The sequence below is a fragment of the Neopsephotus bourkii genome, unplaced genomic scaffold (genome assembly GCF_033783945.1).
Source record: "Neopsephotus bourkii isolate Nb327-2 ecotype Australia unplaced genomic scaffold, CSIRO-AGI_Nbou_v1 NB_1638, whole genome shotgun sequence".
NCBI classification, from domain to species: domain Eukaryota; kingdom Metazoa; phylum Chordata; class Aves; order Psittaciformes; family Psittacidae; genus Neopsephotus; species Neopsephotus bourkii.
In genome coordinates, this window is record NW_026902113.1 from 8,515,943 (window position 1) to 8,533,352 (window position 17,410).

General features: G+C 40.4%; 1 protein-coding gene across 2 annotated transcripts in view; it reads right to left on the bottom strand.

Annotated features, from left to right (window-relative positions):
* Positions 1-8,630, bottom strand: part of SPATA13 (spermatogenesis associated 13) — a 155,214-nt gene extending 146,584 nt beyond the window's left edge. Inside the window, exon 1 of one of the 2 annotated variants that reach the window (XM_061374423.1) lies at positions 8,403-8,630. In XM_061374423.1, the coding sequence (XP_061230407.1) occupies positions 8,403-8,480 (78 nt within the window). In that variant the 5' untranslated portion in view covers positions 8,481-8,630. The remainder of the gene's footprint in view (positions 1-8,402) is intronic. The other variant, XM_061374418.1, reaches the window with a different exon arrangement.
* Between the last annotated feature and the right edge of the window lie 8,780 nt (positions 8,631-17,410).

Genomic DNA, 17,410 nt, shown 5'->3' on the forward strand with positions numbered 1-17,410 from the left:
CAAGCACTAAATATCTGCACTGGAACAGAAACTGAATTCCATGGGCAAAATACATAGCTGCTCTATCATTCCATAATGTATTGTCATCAAAATCAGTGTTTAACATAAGGTAGGCTTATTCTTTTTGGTCAGAATCCAAAATTTCACTTTTACAGCAGAACTTCTAGACTTCCCCCATGTACATACCTCTTCATTTTGCTACTATGCCATCATATTTTTCATTCTCCCCACTGCTGAGATCATCACTTGTTTGTCTTCAACAAGGACCTTGAAATTTCCACTTGAAATTTACTGTATTTCTAAGCATTCTGTCCAGTGATAGCTTTCAGTTTCCATGTATTTGCTCTTTCCTTACTATTTCTTACCCAGATTCATCTTGCAAGACTATGACCTCCGACTTCCTTTCCTAATATCTAATCAGGCCACTAAATTGTGACTAAGGTAAAGCTGATGTTAACCAGGAAATATGCACATTTTGAGTTTAATATTTGAAATAGCACACATACAGGTGGATGTCTCTGCAGTTGTACTCTCTGCATTTCTCTGTCCTGGGTTCAGCAGTAGCAGTCATTTTTTCTCCTTCTTAATAACTGGGGCAGTGCTGTGTTTTTGACTTTTGGCCTGGGAACAGTGTTGATAACACCCATGTTTTTAGTTAGTGCTCAGTAATGTTTAGTCTGACCAAAGACTTTCTGAGTCTCATGCTCTTCCAGGGAGGAGGGGAAGCTCGGAGGAAGCAGAGACAGGACACCTGACCCAAACTGACCAAAGAGGTATTCCATACCATAGCACATCATGACCAGGATGTAACTGGGAGTTACCCGGAAGGGGGAGATCACTGAGGAGTCGGACAAGGTATCGGTCGGTGCTTGGTCAGGCAGGGTGGAGCGAGTTATCAGTCGGCAGGTGGTGAGGTGTTGTATTCTCTTCCCTTGTTATTTCCCTTATCATTTCCCTTATCATTATTATTATTGGTGGTAGCAGTAGTGATTTGTGTTATACCTTAGTTACTGGACTGTTCTTATCTCAACCCATGGAAGTTGAATTCTTTTGATTCTCCTCCCCATCCCTCCGGGAGCAGGGGGAGGGCAAAAAGGTGGGGGAGTGAGAGAGTGACTGCATGATTTATAGCTGACTGGGTTTAAACCTATAGTTTGACACTATCTTAACAGATCTTCTGCCCATAAATTGCCTGCTTAAATTTAAAACTGTCTGGAGGAAGAATTAACACTTGAGAAAATTAATGTGATCAAGCAGAGGTTTGACTTAGCAGTTTGCATTTGATATCAGCTTCTTGTATGGATTCATTTATGCATTTAGGCTGTGGTTTCATGATGGCATAACTAAGCATCACCATCAAAATGGATCTGGTCATATATGAGAACATGACTGCCATTCACACAAATTAAACATACTATACAGGAGAGAGTTTAAGCTCTGTGGAGTGTTTTGTGGAGGCTTTATGCTGGATGCAGGAGGAAGGATATTCCTTGATCTAGCATAAAAGTAGGAATATGCAGGCAGATTATATCTGATTAGCCGTAAAGCCTGACAGTACAAAATAGATCCATCAATGGTTTTTTAACAAATTTGAATCTGCAGTGAGTTTATGTTAAACCAAAGCTTGGCTTCAGATGGACATGCCTTTTCTGATGAAATGTGAGGATCCCTGAAGGCAGATTTACCATACCCTGCTGTGCAAGACTGACATATGCCCTCTTCCAGTTCTAGCTCTGACAAATTAGGCTGTTAGGTCCACTAATGTCCAGGCCTTTCCCAGTGCATCTCCCAGTCAAAATTCCCAAGCAAAATTTTGGGTTGTCCCTGGAACTGCTTCATCATCACCTCTGCCAAAAGTGCAGCTGTAGGAGATAATGTGGTCACATTGGGAGGACTTTATTGCCTGTCCATAACATACATCAATACCAACACCACCGAGTGATGCAAACAGAGCTGAAAGGACTCAGCTGACAGCACAGAGGGTATTTAGGTATTTCTAACAATTTCTAGAAAACAGAGAGATTTAAAGCCAAAGGAGAATCCTGACAACTGCAGCTGAAATCCTCAGATATGCAGCGTAAGCAATGGCAGAAGTATAGCCAGTACTGTCTGTATTCTGCACTGCTTTCCGCAACAAGCTGCCTTGCGAAGGAACAGCACAATATGGTAACTGATTTCCTTCCTTTCTCTTTCTATTCTAAAACTTTAACCAAGAAGATGTTCTGGCTCAGAATATGGTCACTGGAGAATGAATACATTTTTATACCATAAAAAGCCATTGTCTTGTTTTAAATTATATTTAAATAACCTTTTTATTCATTTCCAGAAAATAAGCATAGAAATCAGTTTCAGTATCTACTGAGACAACAGAATCAACTCATAAGATATTGGTCACCAGCCACTTACTGTTGGAGAAATGAGCACAAAGGAATGCTTCCCAGAATCTGCTTACAGGACTGAACAATGTTTACACGAAACAGTCAAAGAACTTTACATATCCAGTAAGACAGTTAAAAGTAGTAATGGTACACTTGAAAACAGTAATGGCAAAATTTATCCAGTGATTTACCACAAATAGTTTGCCCAGTTCTAACCAGTACTGTCTTATAAATGAAGAGACATTTCCTTATGGGATTTACACAACAGTTTAGCAGCTTTCACTCAACCCTGACCCTTTCTCTCTTCTGTCTCTCAGTTTAGCTGCTATCAGGGGAAAAAGAAGCTGAGAAGTGTTATCACAACAAGCTATTTGAATGAGTAGCATCCAGAAGAGAGTGAGAGAAAGTGGTAATCAACAGGCCATATCAAACATAAAAGAACTAGACCTGGTACAGTTTAGAAGAAAAACAGATCAATGACTAGAAACAGTCTCTAACAAAAATCCCTGTCATGAACTTTCCATGCATTCAGTATATTGACAAAGGGTCAAGATACTGAGGCAGAGCTGACCCAGAGAAGTTTTGATTTTACTGGGCTGTTCTGAATGTTGTTCATGTGCTACATTGCAAATAAAGGTCCCTTTCTGTAACCACAAGAACAATAACAGTGATATCAGAATGCTTCTCATGCCATTCAGTGCAAGTCACTGCAGTGATTTTGTTCAGGCCCCTATTTAGTTCTTCTGTCCTTATTGCAGCAATATTTCTGTGGTTTCCGTGGTTCTTCTCCCTTACTCCGAGTTACACAACTACTTTGTTTACAGCTTATTTCTTCTCGCTGGGAACAAATGACTCCGATGCGGCCCTCCAGCCCTTCTGCATTCAGGAAACCCCGATGAAGCTGGCTGGGAAGGAGATGTTTGCTACCATCTGCTGGTGAACTAGAGCTGGGGACCAAATGAGCATCATAGACTTGTTTTTCTGCATTACCTCGCCCCCTTAGCAAGAATCTGCTGATCCACTTTAGTCACATTCATTTAAGGGTTTGGCAGGAGGATCAGAAAATACTGAAATTTGTGTAGTCTGACAAGAAACCAGCAAAGAAAAATGATCATAGAAAGGTGGAGAAAGAGATTTCAGTCCTCTAAAAGTGAGCAGATCTCTGCTAGCAAGATCTTTGAGGAGACGTGGGAGCTATAGAATTCTCAGAAGTATAATGACAAGAAGAAAACCTTCATCACGGCTCAAGATAGTAAAACTCTGAGATTATTGCTAGAAATAAAAATGTCATCACCTCAAAAAGTCCTATGGCAATAGCTCCCAAATCAGACATCCCAATCAAAGGTGATTGTGTCAGTGTGCAGTGGGGTTCAGGGTTGCGAAGGCAAGTATCTGGGGTCATGGACTATTACTGGACTGTGAATATTGTGAAGAGTTAAGGGAATTTGTCAACCTCTCTTTTGGGTTCATCAAAAAGTGACAAAATTGACTAACAAATATATAACATGGGGTGTCCCTGAGCCTATGAGCAAAGAGAAAAAAAAGAAGTCATCACACAGGCTGGTAAGCCTTGAAACAAGTTCATAGGAGCTGATGTACAAATATCTAGTGTATATAGTGGTGAACTATTTAAAAGCAAGGTGAAAAAAAGCATTTCAAACGAAGACTGGGAGCAGTAGCTGTTTCTGGATGATTTTTCAGGAGTCTTAGGCTTGGAAGTGTTTAACAGCTCTATATTTAACAGTTACAAATGAAGTGGTTACTGTTCAAGGAGAAATGTAGTGTTCTATGAGCTGGAAACAATGTTCAAGTAAAGAACAAGCTGAAACTGTTCGCCAGTGGTGCTGAGCTTCCTTATCTCCATCACCTTCCCTGCATCAACAGGATGTGGGGGAAAAAAAGCAGCTTCTTGGACTAACCCAAGACCTTCCCGGATGTGCCACACTTACGCTGCCCTCCTCCTGCTCACACTTGTCTCCCAGGTGCCAACACATGAGGATGCCACTTGCCATCACTGCACGGTCTATCTTGCCATCACTGCACTGCACAGCAGAAGCTCATGGTCTGGTCCTTTGCTACAGTGCACTAAATCCGTAGATCAGCCTGTTTCTGTTTGTACTGTGTTTACCACTGTCGGTTTTGACACTGGGGGTGTATTTAGACACTACCACAACAAAGAAATAACAAACTTCACCAAAGTGTGCTTACCCTTGCTGAGCAGGGCAGGTGACCATAGCTCTATGTAAGTCTAAGTGAGGTTTCTAAAACAGCAGCAGGGAAGGTTGTTCTCAGCCAGAAAAGCTGTGTGCTGCTGCCCACTTCCCATGCCTCCCATCTTACCTCCCCGTCAGCCCTTCACAAGCAGGAGGACTGTATTCAGCTTGCTGCAGAAACAAAGTGAACACTAAGGTCCTGATTTTTCTGGTTTCCTTATCACAGATACTGCTCCCTTCAGAGGATTTGAACATTGTTCCCACATCCTTAGGGAGGAGTTTACATCACTATTTCTTAACAGCCTTTCAGATGACAGGTTACAGCCCCAACGGCTGTAACTGCCAGGGGAAGAGAGCCATTGTGTAGCTTTTGAAAGCTGGCAACAGTGTGTTTGGATCAGGCTCCAACTGCCTGCAGAGCCGCCCCCAACTCATTTATCTATCCATGTCAGGGAGATAAAGCGCAGCATCAGTTGGCAAGAAAACTCTGAGTTAGGTTGATCCCCATCAAGTGAATTTTCTGGCCTTGAGTAGAAAGCCACAAACCAGCGGGTTTTGCTGCTTCCCCCTCTACAGTTCAGACAGGATTCAATGGAACCAAACCACCAACGGTAAGAGAAAATCAATAGGATTCAAGTGTAGCTGATCCTCATTGAGCAAGTACACCCTGTAACTGAATCTGCTTGTACCCTGCAAATTTCAATTGCTTTCATCCAAGCCGCATGTCTTCTATTCATGGGTTAGTAAATGAGTGAGAGGAGTTTGTTGCTATATCAATAGCTACATGATCTTGCTATCTGCTTTAAAGCCAGGTATAGGACACAAAGAGGCGCAACACGAGATTCCCCAAAAGTTGGCAGCATCTGATCGAAAATGCAACAGTAATTCATGTGAGTGAAACCTGAAAAGCCCTTTAAAGAGGGACTCTGGCCAAGCTGATACCGGCTGAAGTCTGATTTGTGTAACCCACACATATCTCAGAGTACTCAGCCCTGTGCTTCATGTCAGCTCCATGCCTGTTGACAGATCAAGAAGTACCAGCAGCCTCTTCTCTAAGGAGGGTGGAAATGAATGGAGGCAGACTGACACGGAAAGGTGAGAAAGAGCCAGTCCTCTCCTCCAGGCTTTATATTAAAGATGCTTATGTTTTATAATAAAGAGCTTCTTGCTTTGTTTTTCAAGCATTGGTGCCTTTGTGAAAAGCCATGTTCAATTTTGAGTTGTCCTGTATCCATACTCTCCACCACTTCTAATGAAATTACTTTTTACAAAACAATATTTTGTCTAAAGCAATGGGATTTATGCCCTAGAGACTGTGAAATGTCTGGAGAAGGAGTCCTGTCTTTCTTCCACTAAAATACCATTTAAATTAATATTTTACATATAATTAGAATAGGCTTTAGTTGGAATATTTTTTACCAGTCCTTCTAATGAGAAATTAGTTTCTAACAGAAATGAACTCTGAATAACATAGAGCCGAAAGATAATTCAGGACAGAACTTCCACCATTCCTTCCAGCCCCAAGACATCTACAGAGCTGCCACATCCTCCTGGCACTACCAAACTGTGCAAGACTCATCTGCTGGTGGTGCTGTGGTATGTGGAAAAGCAGAACATCCCAGTGTAACCTGCAGTTTGGGCCACTTACTCTTGAAAGAAAAGACTTAGCAGTCTGAAAGTAAATGCGTCTGTCTTCCTCCACCTGCAGTGATGTGACCTCTTTCAACTTCAAAAGATTTAATTTACTTGCAGTACCATTGCTGATCTGGCTGATATAAGGATGTAAGCAAGGTAAGGTTGTAGGGAAACAGTATCTTTCATTAGCCTCCTCCTACTGTTGAAGTGGAGGGCTTATGTGCCTGAAACCTTGTCAGACTTTTCCAATTGTAAGAGTTGGTCAGTAAAAAATATTACCTTCTTCCACAAAGCTTTCCTTAAACTAACTTAGCATTATTTATGCAAGTTCTATTGCAGAGCCATCTCTTCCGCCGGCTTGGCATCCCACCTTGTTTTTCCATATAATTGTGCTCACTTTTTCACATATTTTTTACTTAGTACATTAATAAATGTATTATATTTCACGAAGTTTTACTGCACCATAGTTTCTTTTAGCTTTTACTTTAAGCCTTTGCTAATGTTTGCACATTGCACCTATCAATAATTTAAATTATGAAAATAATAGAAGAGCTGGAGAGCTGGAAACACTTCCAGTTCCAGGATGCAACTTTCAGTACTCTTCTGTTTGTTCCAGAGGGATTTACTACAATGCACTTACATCTAACAGCCCTCAGCAATGTAATAAATGAGCACTGAAATGAAGCAGCCAGGTTATTCACATCCATGTCTGCTCTAGCAAGAGCTCAGGAGTCAGGATCAGGTAGGAACACTGCAGCATGGTAAAATCCGGTACCCTTTTCCATTCGATCCCCTCTTCTAAGTGCATTGCAGCCTAAAGACAAAGAGCTGTAAATCCTTGCAACTCTGATGTGAAAGTAGAAAAATCTTTAACGCACCATTAACAAGTATAAGTAAAGTCATTTTATGTTGTGTTGAAATTATCTTTTCACTACCATTTAGTGAACATGCATGTTTGGAAATGTATGTTTTCCTGATAAATAGGGAAATTGAAGCAATATCACCATATCTATCTCTTACAGAGAGAAGGTGTCGAGTAAAACTAATTTCATGTGAATTTTGTTCCAAACACATTTTTCCCCAGAAGACAGGGTTTTATTTAGTGTATGATGCTACATATAGCACAGATCTAGGGCTTGGGGCCACACTGTACTAGGCCTTTTAAAGACCTTCTAATAACAGCTTTTGGGCACTGTCTACCTCACAAGTCAAGAGAAAAGACAGGTCTGAGACTGAGAAAATGGTACAGCAAAGGTATATGGCAACTATTTATGCAGCATAATGAATCATGAAGAGCTAAAGCAAGAGCAATTCCCCTGCTCTGCTGCTGTATCTAGTTATTCGTAATTATCACACATTTGAGTCATAATAATAGACAGAGGTGAGGTTTCTACTGTAACTGCTCTGTAAGTAACAGACTCTAAAATTAAGTTTTTAAAGCAACACTTCAGAAGATAGCAGCTGTTTTCCCAAAGTGCACTATAGTGAGAGCACACACTCACTAGAAGAGAAACGCAAGGCAATGAACCTGGTCCCAAATTATCCTGACAATGCTGGTGTCTTCAAGATGAGATGGGAACATTTGTCTCAAGGAAATGAAGATCTGAACTGAGTCGCTGAATGGGAGAAGGAGCTGATGTGCAAAGCATCTCTAGCTTCTGCCGTATTTTATAACAATAGCATGCCAGATAAATTATGCATCTAAGTGGTTTTTTTCTTCTAGTCCCTTATCATAGGGATGTAAATTTTTCTAATTTATTGTACCTCAATACAGCTCACAAATTCTTGCAATCCCTAAATTATCTAGGAAGCCTGAAATCTTTGCTCAAGCAGTGTCTCTTCCTTACAGAAATGAGTAGCTTGTGTTTCTGTACCTCTCTGGATTATCTGTAATGTATATGTATAGGCATTTCCAGACCAGAATGAGGAAAGTGATCATGAATTTGGCTATTTTAGAAGTTAAACGTAAAAAGCTTTAAAGGCAATGAATAAGCTGTTCCCTAGAACCAGATCCAACTCCAACCAGTCATGCATATGCCACCTTGCAGTGCCTTTCCATTAAAATGTTATTACTCCCCTTAACATTTTGTAAACACAGCCTAAAGTTGGAAAAACAGTTTAGATACTCATTTTCCTTTACCATCAACCTTTTTACATGATGCATATCTGAGCTTACCTTCCACGTGACGGAGGGGCAGGCTGCCAAGGTGAAGGTAACTTTCTCTGTCACTACATTGAAGGTGACACGAAACATGGTTTGTATTCCAGTGGCCTCAGACCCAGGGCAGAAATCTTCAGTGACGGTCACATTGCTCACTTGTGTACATGCTGCCAGGCTCCTGTCACACTGTGCTATACATTCAGTAAACCCATAACGTTATGATGGAAGTTGAAGCCTGAAACAGCTGTAACGTTCAGCTTTTCCCAGCAGCCTTGCTCCTGTGTGTCAGAACTAATCAGATTAGCTGGTCTTACTTGTCTGAGTTGGGACTAACAGGTTAGCAGAACAGTTTGGGTGGGGGAAGGGAGCAGTAAATAAATCAAATTAGGGCATTTACTAAGCAGCTGAGATTTCCTTCCTGCTCTCCTTTGTCTCTTTACAGGACTCACACAGAGCCAGGACAATGCACCACAAAAATGCAGCTTTGTTTTAGAACAGCTCTTTGTATAGGAGAATTTCTCAAACTTTGCCTTAATTTGATTCGGTTTTGGTTGCCAGTGATCACCAAGAGGAGAGCTCTCACAGAGCAGCCTGGATGTTGTGCAGATAAACAAGTCTCTGACAAAAAAGGCATGTATTGTGCTTTTTTCATCCCACACTACCCACCGAGGCAACACACTGACTGTGCCAAGAGATCAGTCACACTGTCTGCTCTGCACAGTGCTAGAGAGGAAGACTCACAAATGGCCTAATCTGAAGACTAGGGCAAAAGGGTCAGATTAATAAGACAGGACAGGACAGGAAAGGTACATTTTTACTATTCTCAGTCTGCTTTATAGTACTTTTTCCAATTCTGTTACTGACTGAGGCAGATTTACCCTCATGGGAAGGAAAATTCAAAAGAAGAAAGGAAAAAGGGAAACAATGTAGTATAATAGCCACCATTAACAGTGGTTGACTGGATGCATAGTCTGTGCTACATGATGCGGGAGATGATGCATGTGGGAGACACTTCCTGAATGAAGTGGTCTCCCTCAGCAGATGCAGTCAGGTCTGACTGACACCATCACATAGTAGTACCAGCACGTGAGGAATAGACTTAGTTTTGGTAACTTGTCCCTCGTTTATATTTATCTTTCCAAAAAGAGGCCTGTAGTTCATTAATCACCCAATTTCCTTCCTTGCCAGTGGAAAAAGATAGGTGGGATCAACAGCCCTCTGAAACTGCCTCTTTCTTACCACTGGCTAAAGAGAGATCCTATGCATTGACATTTCAGAAAACCGATGTGACTTGAGATTAATACCTCCCTTGAAAACTAACTATTGAGTGTTAAGACTGAATTCAAAGATGCGTTGGCTTTGTCCTACTTGCTCTGTGGGTCTGGTCTGTGACTCTAGACAGATGTTTGCTGCCAAGTGAGGAAGCTGTCAAAATGTCCTGAGTATGTTTTATTCTACTGGTCAGTAACTGTACCATGAGTAACACATTTGCTATGTTGGAAAGAGGCTAGACTGGAACCCTTTATTCTTGCCAGTGAATACCTATTCATACAAAGGTTGCAGCGACATTAGATTTACAACAACTCACCAAGGGGAGTAGTACATTGACAGTCTGACTATGTAAAACATATTTTATTCTAATAATCTAATTCTTGTGGCCCAGAAGAAGCCACACATCATGTAAAAGCTAAGGAATGCTCCAAACCTTTTGATGACAGCATATGGCTTGATTCCTGGATGTTAGTACCTGAACTGGCAGAGATGAAGTCCAGTGTCTTTAAAGGGCACAGAAGCCACATCACAAAACTATTATTTGAAATCATAACAAAATCTTTGGCTCATCCCAGCATCAGGAGCCCTCCCAAAAAGGTCAACAAACCAACCAGCCTCTGTCCAATTACCTTCAACCTGAATAAGATGAAAAAGGAGAAATTTGTAGGAAGCCCACTCTGAACACAGGCTTATGGAACTGATGCACAGAAATCATCTGTTTGGTGGGATTAGTTTGAAAGGGGGCTTTGTTATTTTCATAAAGAGAAAAGAAGATTCAGCTGCCTGCAAATAATATATTGATAGGAAAATACTTGCATATTTCTGAAGAGACTTGTGCACACTAAAAAATGGGTTTTTTTTCCTTTCCACAACTGATTTCCTACAGTCTGCTTTCATTTACTTGTCTTATTTAGATTTGTTTAGCAATAGTCAAGCACCAGTCAATGAAATGAGACAAAATGATATGAAATATCTTCTTTCTCTGATTTCATAAAGGCTACATGTTTTCTTTTAGTTAAACTGCAGGTTTACTGAGACTCTGACATGAAAAGTTTCCTTCATGAGAAAATATATATTTCCAAGATGGTTTCCCTGTAAACTGTCTTTGAAGTGCCAACAGTGCTGTTCCTATGAGATGTAGTTGTTGCAGAAAGTCAGGCTCAGGTTAAGACAGGTCCTCCTGTAGTTTGTGCCACACTGATTGAGAGTGCTGGGGATGAAAATCTGTAGCATGAAGACACATGATTTTTAGGTTGATATGTCTTTAGTGCCCACTGTACTGAGCACAGATATTGGCGTTTGTGTCTACTTTTAATCAAAGCAACAGCCTCATAACTTCAGAAAAAGACAATAATCATGGTTCAAGGTCATTACAGATGAACAGCCTGGTGCATGTAATTCTCACTCCCCAAGAAAAAAAGCACAGGGCAAGTTAAACTGCTTTTGGAAGAAGAAATCTCTGTCATATACTTCTACAAAGAAAAAACAAAATACTTTTGTAACGTTACCCACAAATTACTTCTGGGAGTAATTTCATTGCATAAATAAATAGGGTTTGAGTCATAATAAAATGAAAAATGTATTTTATTCCACAACTGTTACATTTACAAATCATCTTTGACATGTAACTCATTGCCTGCAGTACCAGTTCTTTGTAATAATTTTCCAATTGTCTTAACTTCGGTCTCAATCATACAGATTAAATCTGAGACATGGACCACCTTCAATTTCCATCTTTGCACAGCAAATCATCCAGCATAAGATCATCAACCCTGGAAAGGGCTACTGGACATATCATGGTCAGAAAAAAAAGAAGGAGCCTAGCATAGGAAACCTCCAAACTAAATGTCCAGCCAACCTTTTCTTCCCCTGCACATTATCATTCAGCTTCTCCCTCCTCATTTCTCTCTCCCTTATTTATGATTTATGCCTTCTTTTCATGTCTTGTTACCATATGCACTGTAAGCTCCTCAGGGCAGTATTTGATTTATTCTATATACATCAGAGTCTCTTGAGCACAAATGCATTATCAATTAAGAAACTCAACATTAAGAAAAGCCACGCTGAGATCAGTCAGCCTGAACTACTACCTAAAAGTATTTAGAAAAGTTATTCCTCAGGCACCTTTTATCCTCCTGTTAATCCAAAGACATGCCTAACACATATGTTTAAAAAAAACCCCCATATTTTTAATATGCTGAATACACTGACTTAGAAAATTGTGTAGAACATCACAATGGGAAGCTTAGTGACAAATGCTGTTTTATGGTGTACTCAGAAATAACCACTATTGATCATTAGTACCCATCCCTCTGCCTACAACCTATATATGTCAGCATGCATCCTGCTTTTCCATGACATCCCACACTTCTCTTCCTTCCCAAAGAAATAACGAAATCCAGAAGAACATCCCAACACAGCAACAATTATGGGCATAGATTTCAGATCCATCCAGAAAGACGGAGTTCCTATCCATCTTAACATACAAGGTTAATTGAGACACTGATGTTTTGTGCTAGTACCTGTTCCTCCCATAGATGGATGTGGGATTTAGTCCACGAAATATATGTAAGATCTCATCTTCTTAGTATCTCACAGACAAGCAGTGTGACTTTCCTCCAGAGTCAATGTTGTAATAACAAAGCAAACTGTGAATAACAGTGGACAGACTTAATTAAGGTTTTAATTAAGATCTTGTCCCAAACACTGATTTAAAGCCACACACACTCACACAGAATGCGTCACCACAAACCACCATCACTAATTTTCAGTCTGCTGTCAAAAATCAAAGATGAAAGAAAGTGTAAATGGAAGGCAGGCAGAAGCAGCATAATCTGCTTTCTGATGGCGTAAGTTTTTTGGTCAAACATAAAGGGCAAAGCTCATAGAGGGAAGCTGTTTATAAACCTGAATACCTCATTTAATGAATCTGACTATGAGACACCTGTATTAGGCAAACAAGAGCTAAATTGTACATCTTCATATCACCTCAGAAAATATGTAACAGGTGACTGGTGCATTTTGATTGCTAGTCAGCTTGCATAAGTAGAATTTCAGGTTTCATTTATCCTTATGGACATTGCTATTTGCTCTCTGAAGTGTTTTGCAGGTCTGTTAGCCTAGCATCCCCCAGCTGACCTAATGGAAAATGACAGATTCCACACACTATGTCTGCTTTGAAAATATGTGGTTAAAGTGGCCTCAATTAATTTCTCATCTCTTTGGATTTTGTTAGTATATGTTTAAAGAATGATGCCAGAAATATCTTCCCAAAATATATTAAATCCTGTAAACTCAGGTTTTATTACTACAATACAGTGGATCACAAAAAGATGTAGACCCCTAATGAGAATTCGCTCTGCAGCTCAGAACGAGACTTTGCAAGGAAAACAGTGTGCCTGCTCCATTACCCTACTGCTTGCCCTGCAGAACCAGGAATTTCGGCTTTGAAGGAAAAGATTTTTGAATTCAATAGCTCCTTCTGGTGGCCTGAAAGAAAACCATTGGTTACAGTTGGCTCACAGTAATGAGGGATTAATGGACAATTCATTCAGTAATCATATATATCAGCAAAAGCTAGAAGTTATGCCATGAGTAAAAGAACCATTACAGCTATGATTCAAGAAATATGCCATGCAAACTATATTCCACATTACTGTCATAAAGGAGACAACATTTCTAGGAAATCCCCCTTTCCTCTCATTCTACCATGATATTGCTGTGGATTTTCTTCCATATGGTAAGTAAGGAAACGCAAAGAATTGTGATGGAATGAAAAGTGGCAGAAGTGGCTACTGGCACAGCACATTTAAAAGAAGTCCTTAATAAAGTACTTGGCAAGGCACATCTCAGAACCAGTGGTTCTGATTTTCAAGGCGTGAGTAACTAATAAGGGAGGAATTTGGTCCAAACCTTTCTGAAGCAATAAGAATGTGCTTTTGGTCAGGCTCAAAGGTACCAATTTCAAGGAGGAAGAAGGCATTACAGAATCTCTTATCAACAGACCTTGAGACACTCAAGAGCTTTTGGTTTTTTATTTTTTAGCATCAGGCTGGCCAATGATAAGATGGACACTAGCTGCTTTTAGGCTTACCTCTTCAAGAGTAACAACTGCACAGCATTTACAAGGAATACATTCTGTCCTAGCCAGTCTCAGTAACATTACATCATTCCCCAGCTACCCAAACAAAACGTTGCCTTGGATGTTACAAGCAGCAGTCCCTAGCCTTGTTTCTAAATGGTGCATTGTTTTTAATTAACAAAATTCACTGTCAGGACTCTACAAATGCATTTTCTATCTAATGGTCCTTTTAAGACTTATCTGGTGAGATATTCATGGTTGCTGTCAGAGATCTCCAGAGAAGATTATTCACATTCCACCTCCAGCAGTGTGTGCATGATAACTCCACTCAGCTGGACCCCCGTTGCCTTAGGTTGTGCTGAAGTGAAGCACCAAACAAAGCTTTAAACTAAATCAGCAAGATAAACACTATTTATAAATACAACTGAGTCACCATCTGCCCACCCTTTCACCAAACTTTGTGCTTGGCAAACCCTAAGATTTTACTAAAGTAATGAAAAAGACAAATGTTTAAATGAACTTTAGAAGGCACTACACATCTCTTTCTAAGTACAACTTCATTAAAAACATTTGCCATCCAGATTTTGTTGAAAGCCAATACAGTATAAAGTGAAACCAATCTATTTTTGCCCCAAAATATATACCTAAAACATAGTACTAAGGGTAAGAAATTCAAAATCAGAATCTAAACAATAGTTCCATTTTTCTAATCTACTTATCTTTTCAGTCAACAGCCCTCATTGATATCTCTGTGAATTTTAGAACATGACCTGGCTGGTACCACCATTGAGGTATCAAAAGAAATGTAATCTCACACAATAGAAAGTGAATATTTTCTAAATTGATGTTAACATATGGTCTAGAGTCTACTGAGAATACCAGGGGGGAAACCATCTCGGGGTTGACTGCTGTTGGTCTACTACCAAGTGATTCAAAGTCTTTCAAGATGTCGATTTAGCATTAGTTATTATTCATTACAAAGTGTGCTCCACATTATACAAGAAAGCAACAGAGCTGTTCCTGAACTGTGGGAGCTAGCAAGAAATAGTGAATGCACCCCTGGGAGAGCTGGGGAATGATTCTGTGCCAGGAAGAATCGTCTCCATTCTTGGATGGCAGGGCAAGTGTACCATAATTTTTTTCATAGATCACTCCAACTTTCAGCAATTTTTGCTTAGGGACTTCCAAAGCCAAAATTATTTAAGTGTCTCTGTATGTAATTATATTTGATGGACCTTTTCCCTCTGGCTTGTGTACTTACTCTCTAAAGCCATTTACATTGTGGCTGCTGCAGCATCTGTGTGATGACTGGTTCTATAACTGAATTATGAAACTGTATAATAAAGTACTCAGTCTTGCTTATTTTTCTGGTTTAATACATGGTAATTTCACTGGACACTAAATTATGGTTGTCTATTCCACCTCTACGTGACTTTTATAACCCCATAGATTTCTGTTATGCCCTCTCTCTTTTCCAGACTGAAAAGTGGTGAAAAATTTTTCCTCATAGAGGCACTTCTCTAGCTACACATCTAATGAGCCAGAGGTCCAGCTCTAAAGGGCCATTCAGTAGGCCATTTCTTTGGTAAGGTGAGAGACTGTTTGCTCTCTCCTATCCCAAACTACCTTGAAAGCAAGGATCAAGCCTGAGGTCAATGGGTTCATTGTGCCCATTGGGATACCCTACTCCTTTTGATTTGTCTTTGAAAGACTTGTAATTGGTGTGAGTGACATAATCATTGCCTGAGCTGGCAGGTAATAAAACTAGACTGTAGTTACCTCTCTGTCATGAAAATCAACCATTTATATTTAACTCTTTGATTCTTACCTTTTAATCTGTTATTTAACTGCTTTGATCCTAAAAGAACATCTGGTAAGACAGGAACATATTAAAGGACTTTGAGAAGAAAGTGTGCTGAACTAACCAAAAGCAGTCTTTTCCATACACTCACTGACTCCACTACTCTGCTATATTTGTGAAGTTGAATTTCCCACTATAAAGCCCCAGCAGCTCTTTTCTCCTGTACTGTATTTATTTGTCTGTCTAACAACAGCACACCAGCAAGCAGCTGCAAAAAGTAAAATTCTGTTTAAGGAGAACATATGGAACCAGTCATCTAGATAGAAACCAAACCTGTATATGACAATTCAAATAGGAGGGAACAAGGTATGCATTAACTGGAAGGCATTAACAGCAGACATCACAGACTACAGTTTTTCCCTCTCCCTAATGTTGACCTAGTTGATGAGCTAAAGTAAGCCACTTTGCAACTCTGTGCTTCCATCCCACTCTTTCTGAAACCTCTTTCAAGGTCAGGATTGTTTCTCGTACAATGCTTTACTGCTGAGGTGCTAGGAGAATTAACCCAAGGCCAAGAATTTCAACAGACTGAGCAGAAAGTCTCCTGAAAGTACATATCCAAAAGAACAGCCATGATCTATGCCATCATGTCACTGAAGGCAGAGAGACCCTCTGGGTGAAAAGGGATTGTGAGGTGTAGACTTGTGCTTTTTGACAGAACAGCTTGCTTGTGGCCACAGAAGAAGCCTGCAGAAGCTGCAAGAGGGATCCCAGACACCTTCCATGGCTCAGCTCAGTTCCTTGCCTGCAAGGCTTTATCCTTTCCCTCCACAATATGTGCAGGAGGGAACCTGTGTGTCAAAACATTTCTAGTCTGAATCCAGACATCTGACATAATGTTCTTAGAAGGTTAGTAATGCCACTAGCAGCTGAACTGAGTTTAAGTAAATGACAATGTATGTGTTAGAAAGACAACTGTGAGCCTATGGAGAATTAGTATGTCAAAGAACATTTGTTTCATATTGGCTGAACTATAATCACCAGAAATTTTAACTCTTATTTGAGGAAATAAGTTCTATTATTTGTTTGGGAAATATTTTTATCCTGCTTGTTCTAACATCCCCTTTCCACTTCTGAAACACTGATTAGATGTTGTCCTGGGTTCAGCAGTAGCAGTCACTTTTCTCCTTCTTAGTAGCTGGTGCAGCGCTGTGTTTTTGACTTTCAGTCTGGGAACAGCGCTGATAACACCAATGTTTTTAGTTGCTGCTCAGTAATGTTTACTCTGACCAAGGACTTTGTGAGTCTCATGCTCTGCCAGGGAGGAGGGGAAGCCAGGAGGAAGCAGAGACAGGGCACCTGACCCAAACTGACCAAAGAGGTATTCCATACCACAGCACATCATGACCACTATATAAACTGGGGGCAGTTAACCGGAAGGGCTAGATCACTGCTTGGTCGGGCTGAGTATCAGTCAGATGGTGGTGAGCGGTTGTATTCTCTTCCCTTGCTATTTCCCTTATCATTATTATCATTGGTGGCAGCAGCAGTGGTTTGTGTTATACCTTAGTTACTGGACTGTTCTTATTTCAGCCTGTGGGAGTTACATTCTTTGGATACTCCTTCCCATCCCTCTGGGAGTGGGGGAGGAACAGGGGAGGCGTGAGCGAAGGGCTGCGTGGTTCTTGTTGCCAGCTGGGCTTAAACCAGGACAGATGTCTGTCCTCAAATTTTGGACTCTGTGGATTGGTTCAAAGAGGAAGACTGGAGTTTACAACTGTTACACTAATGTGAAGTAGGCCCAAACTACAGGAAGCTTTTATTTAGAATTATCAAAGCTGTGCAAGTGAATGACTTGAGGTTGTTGTT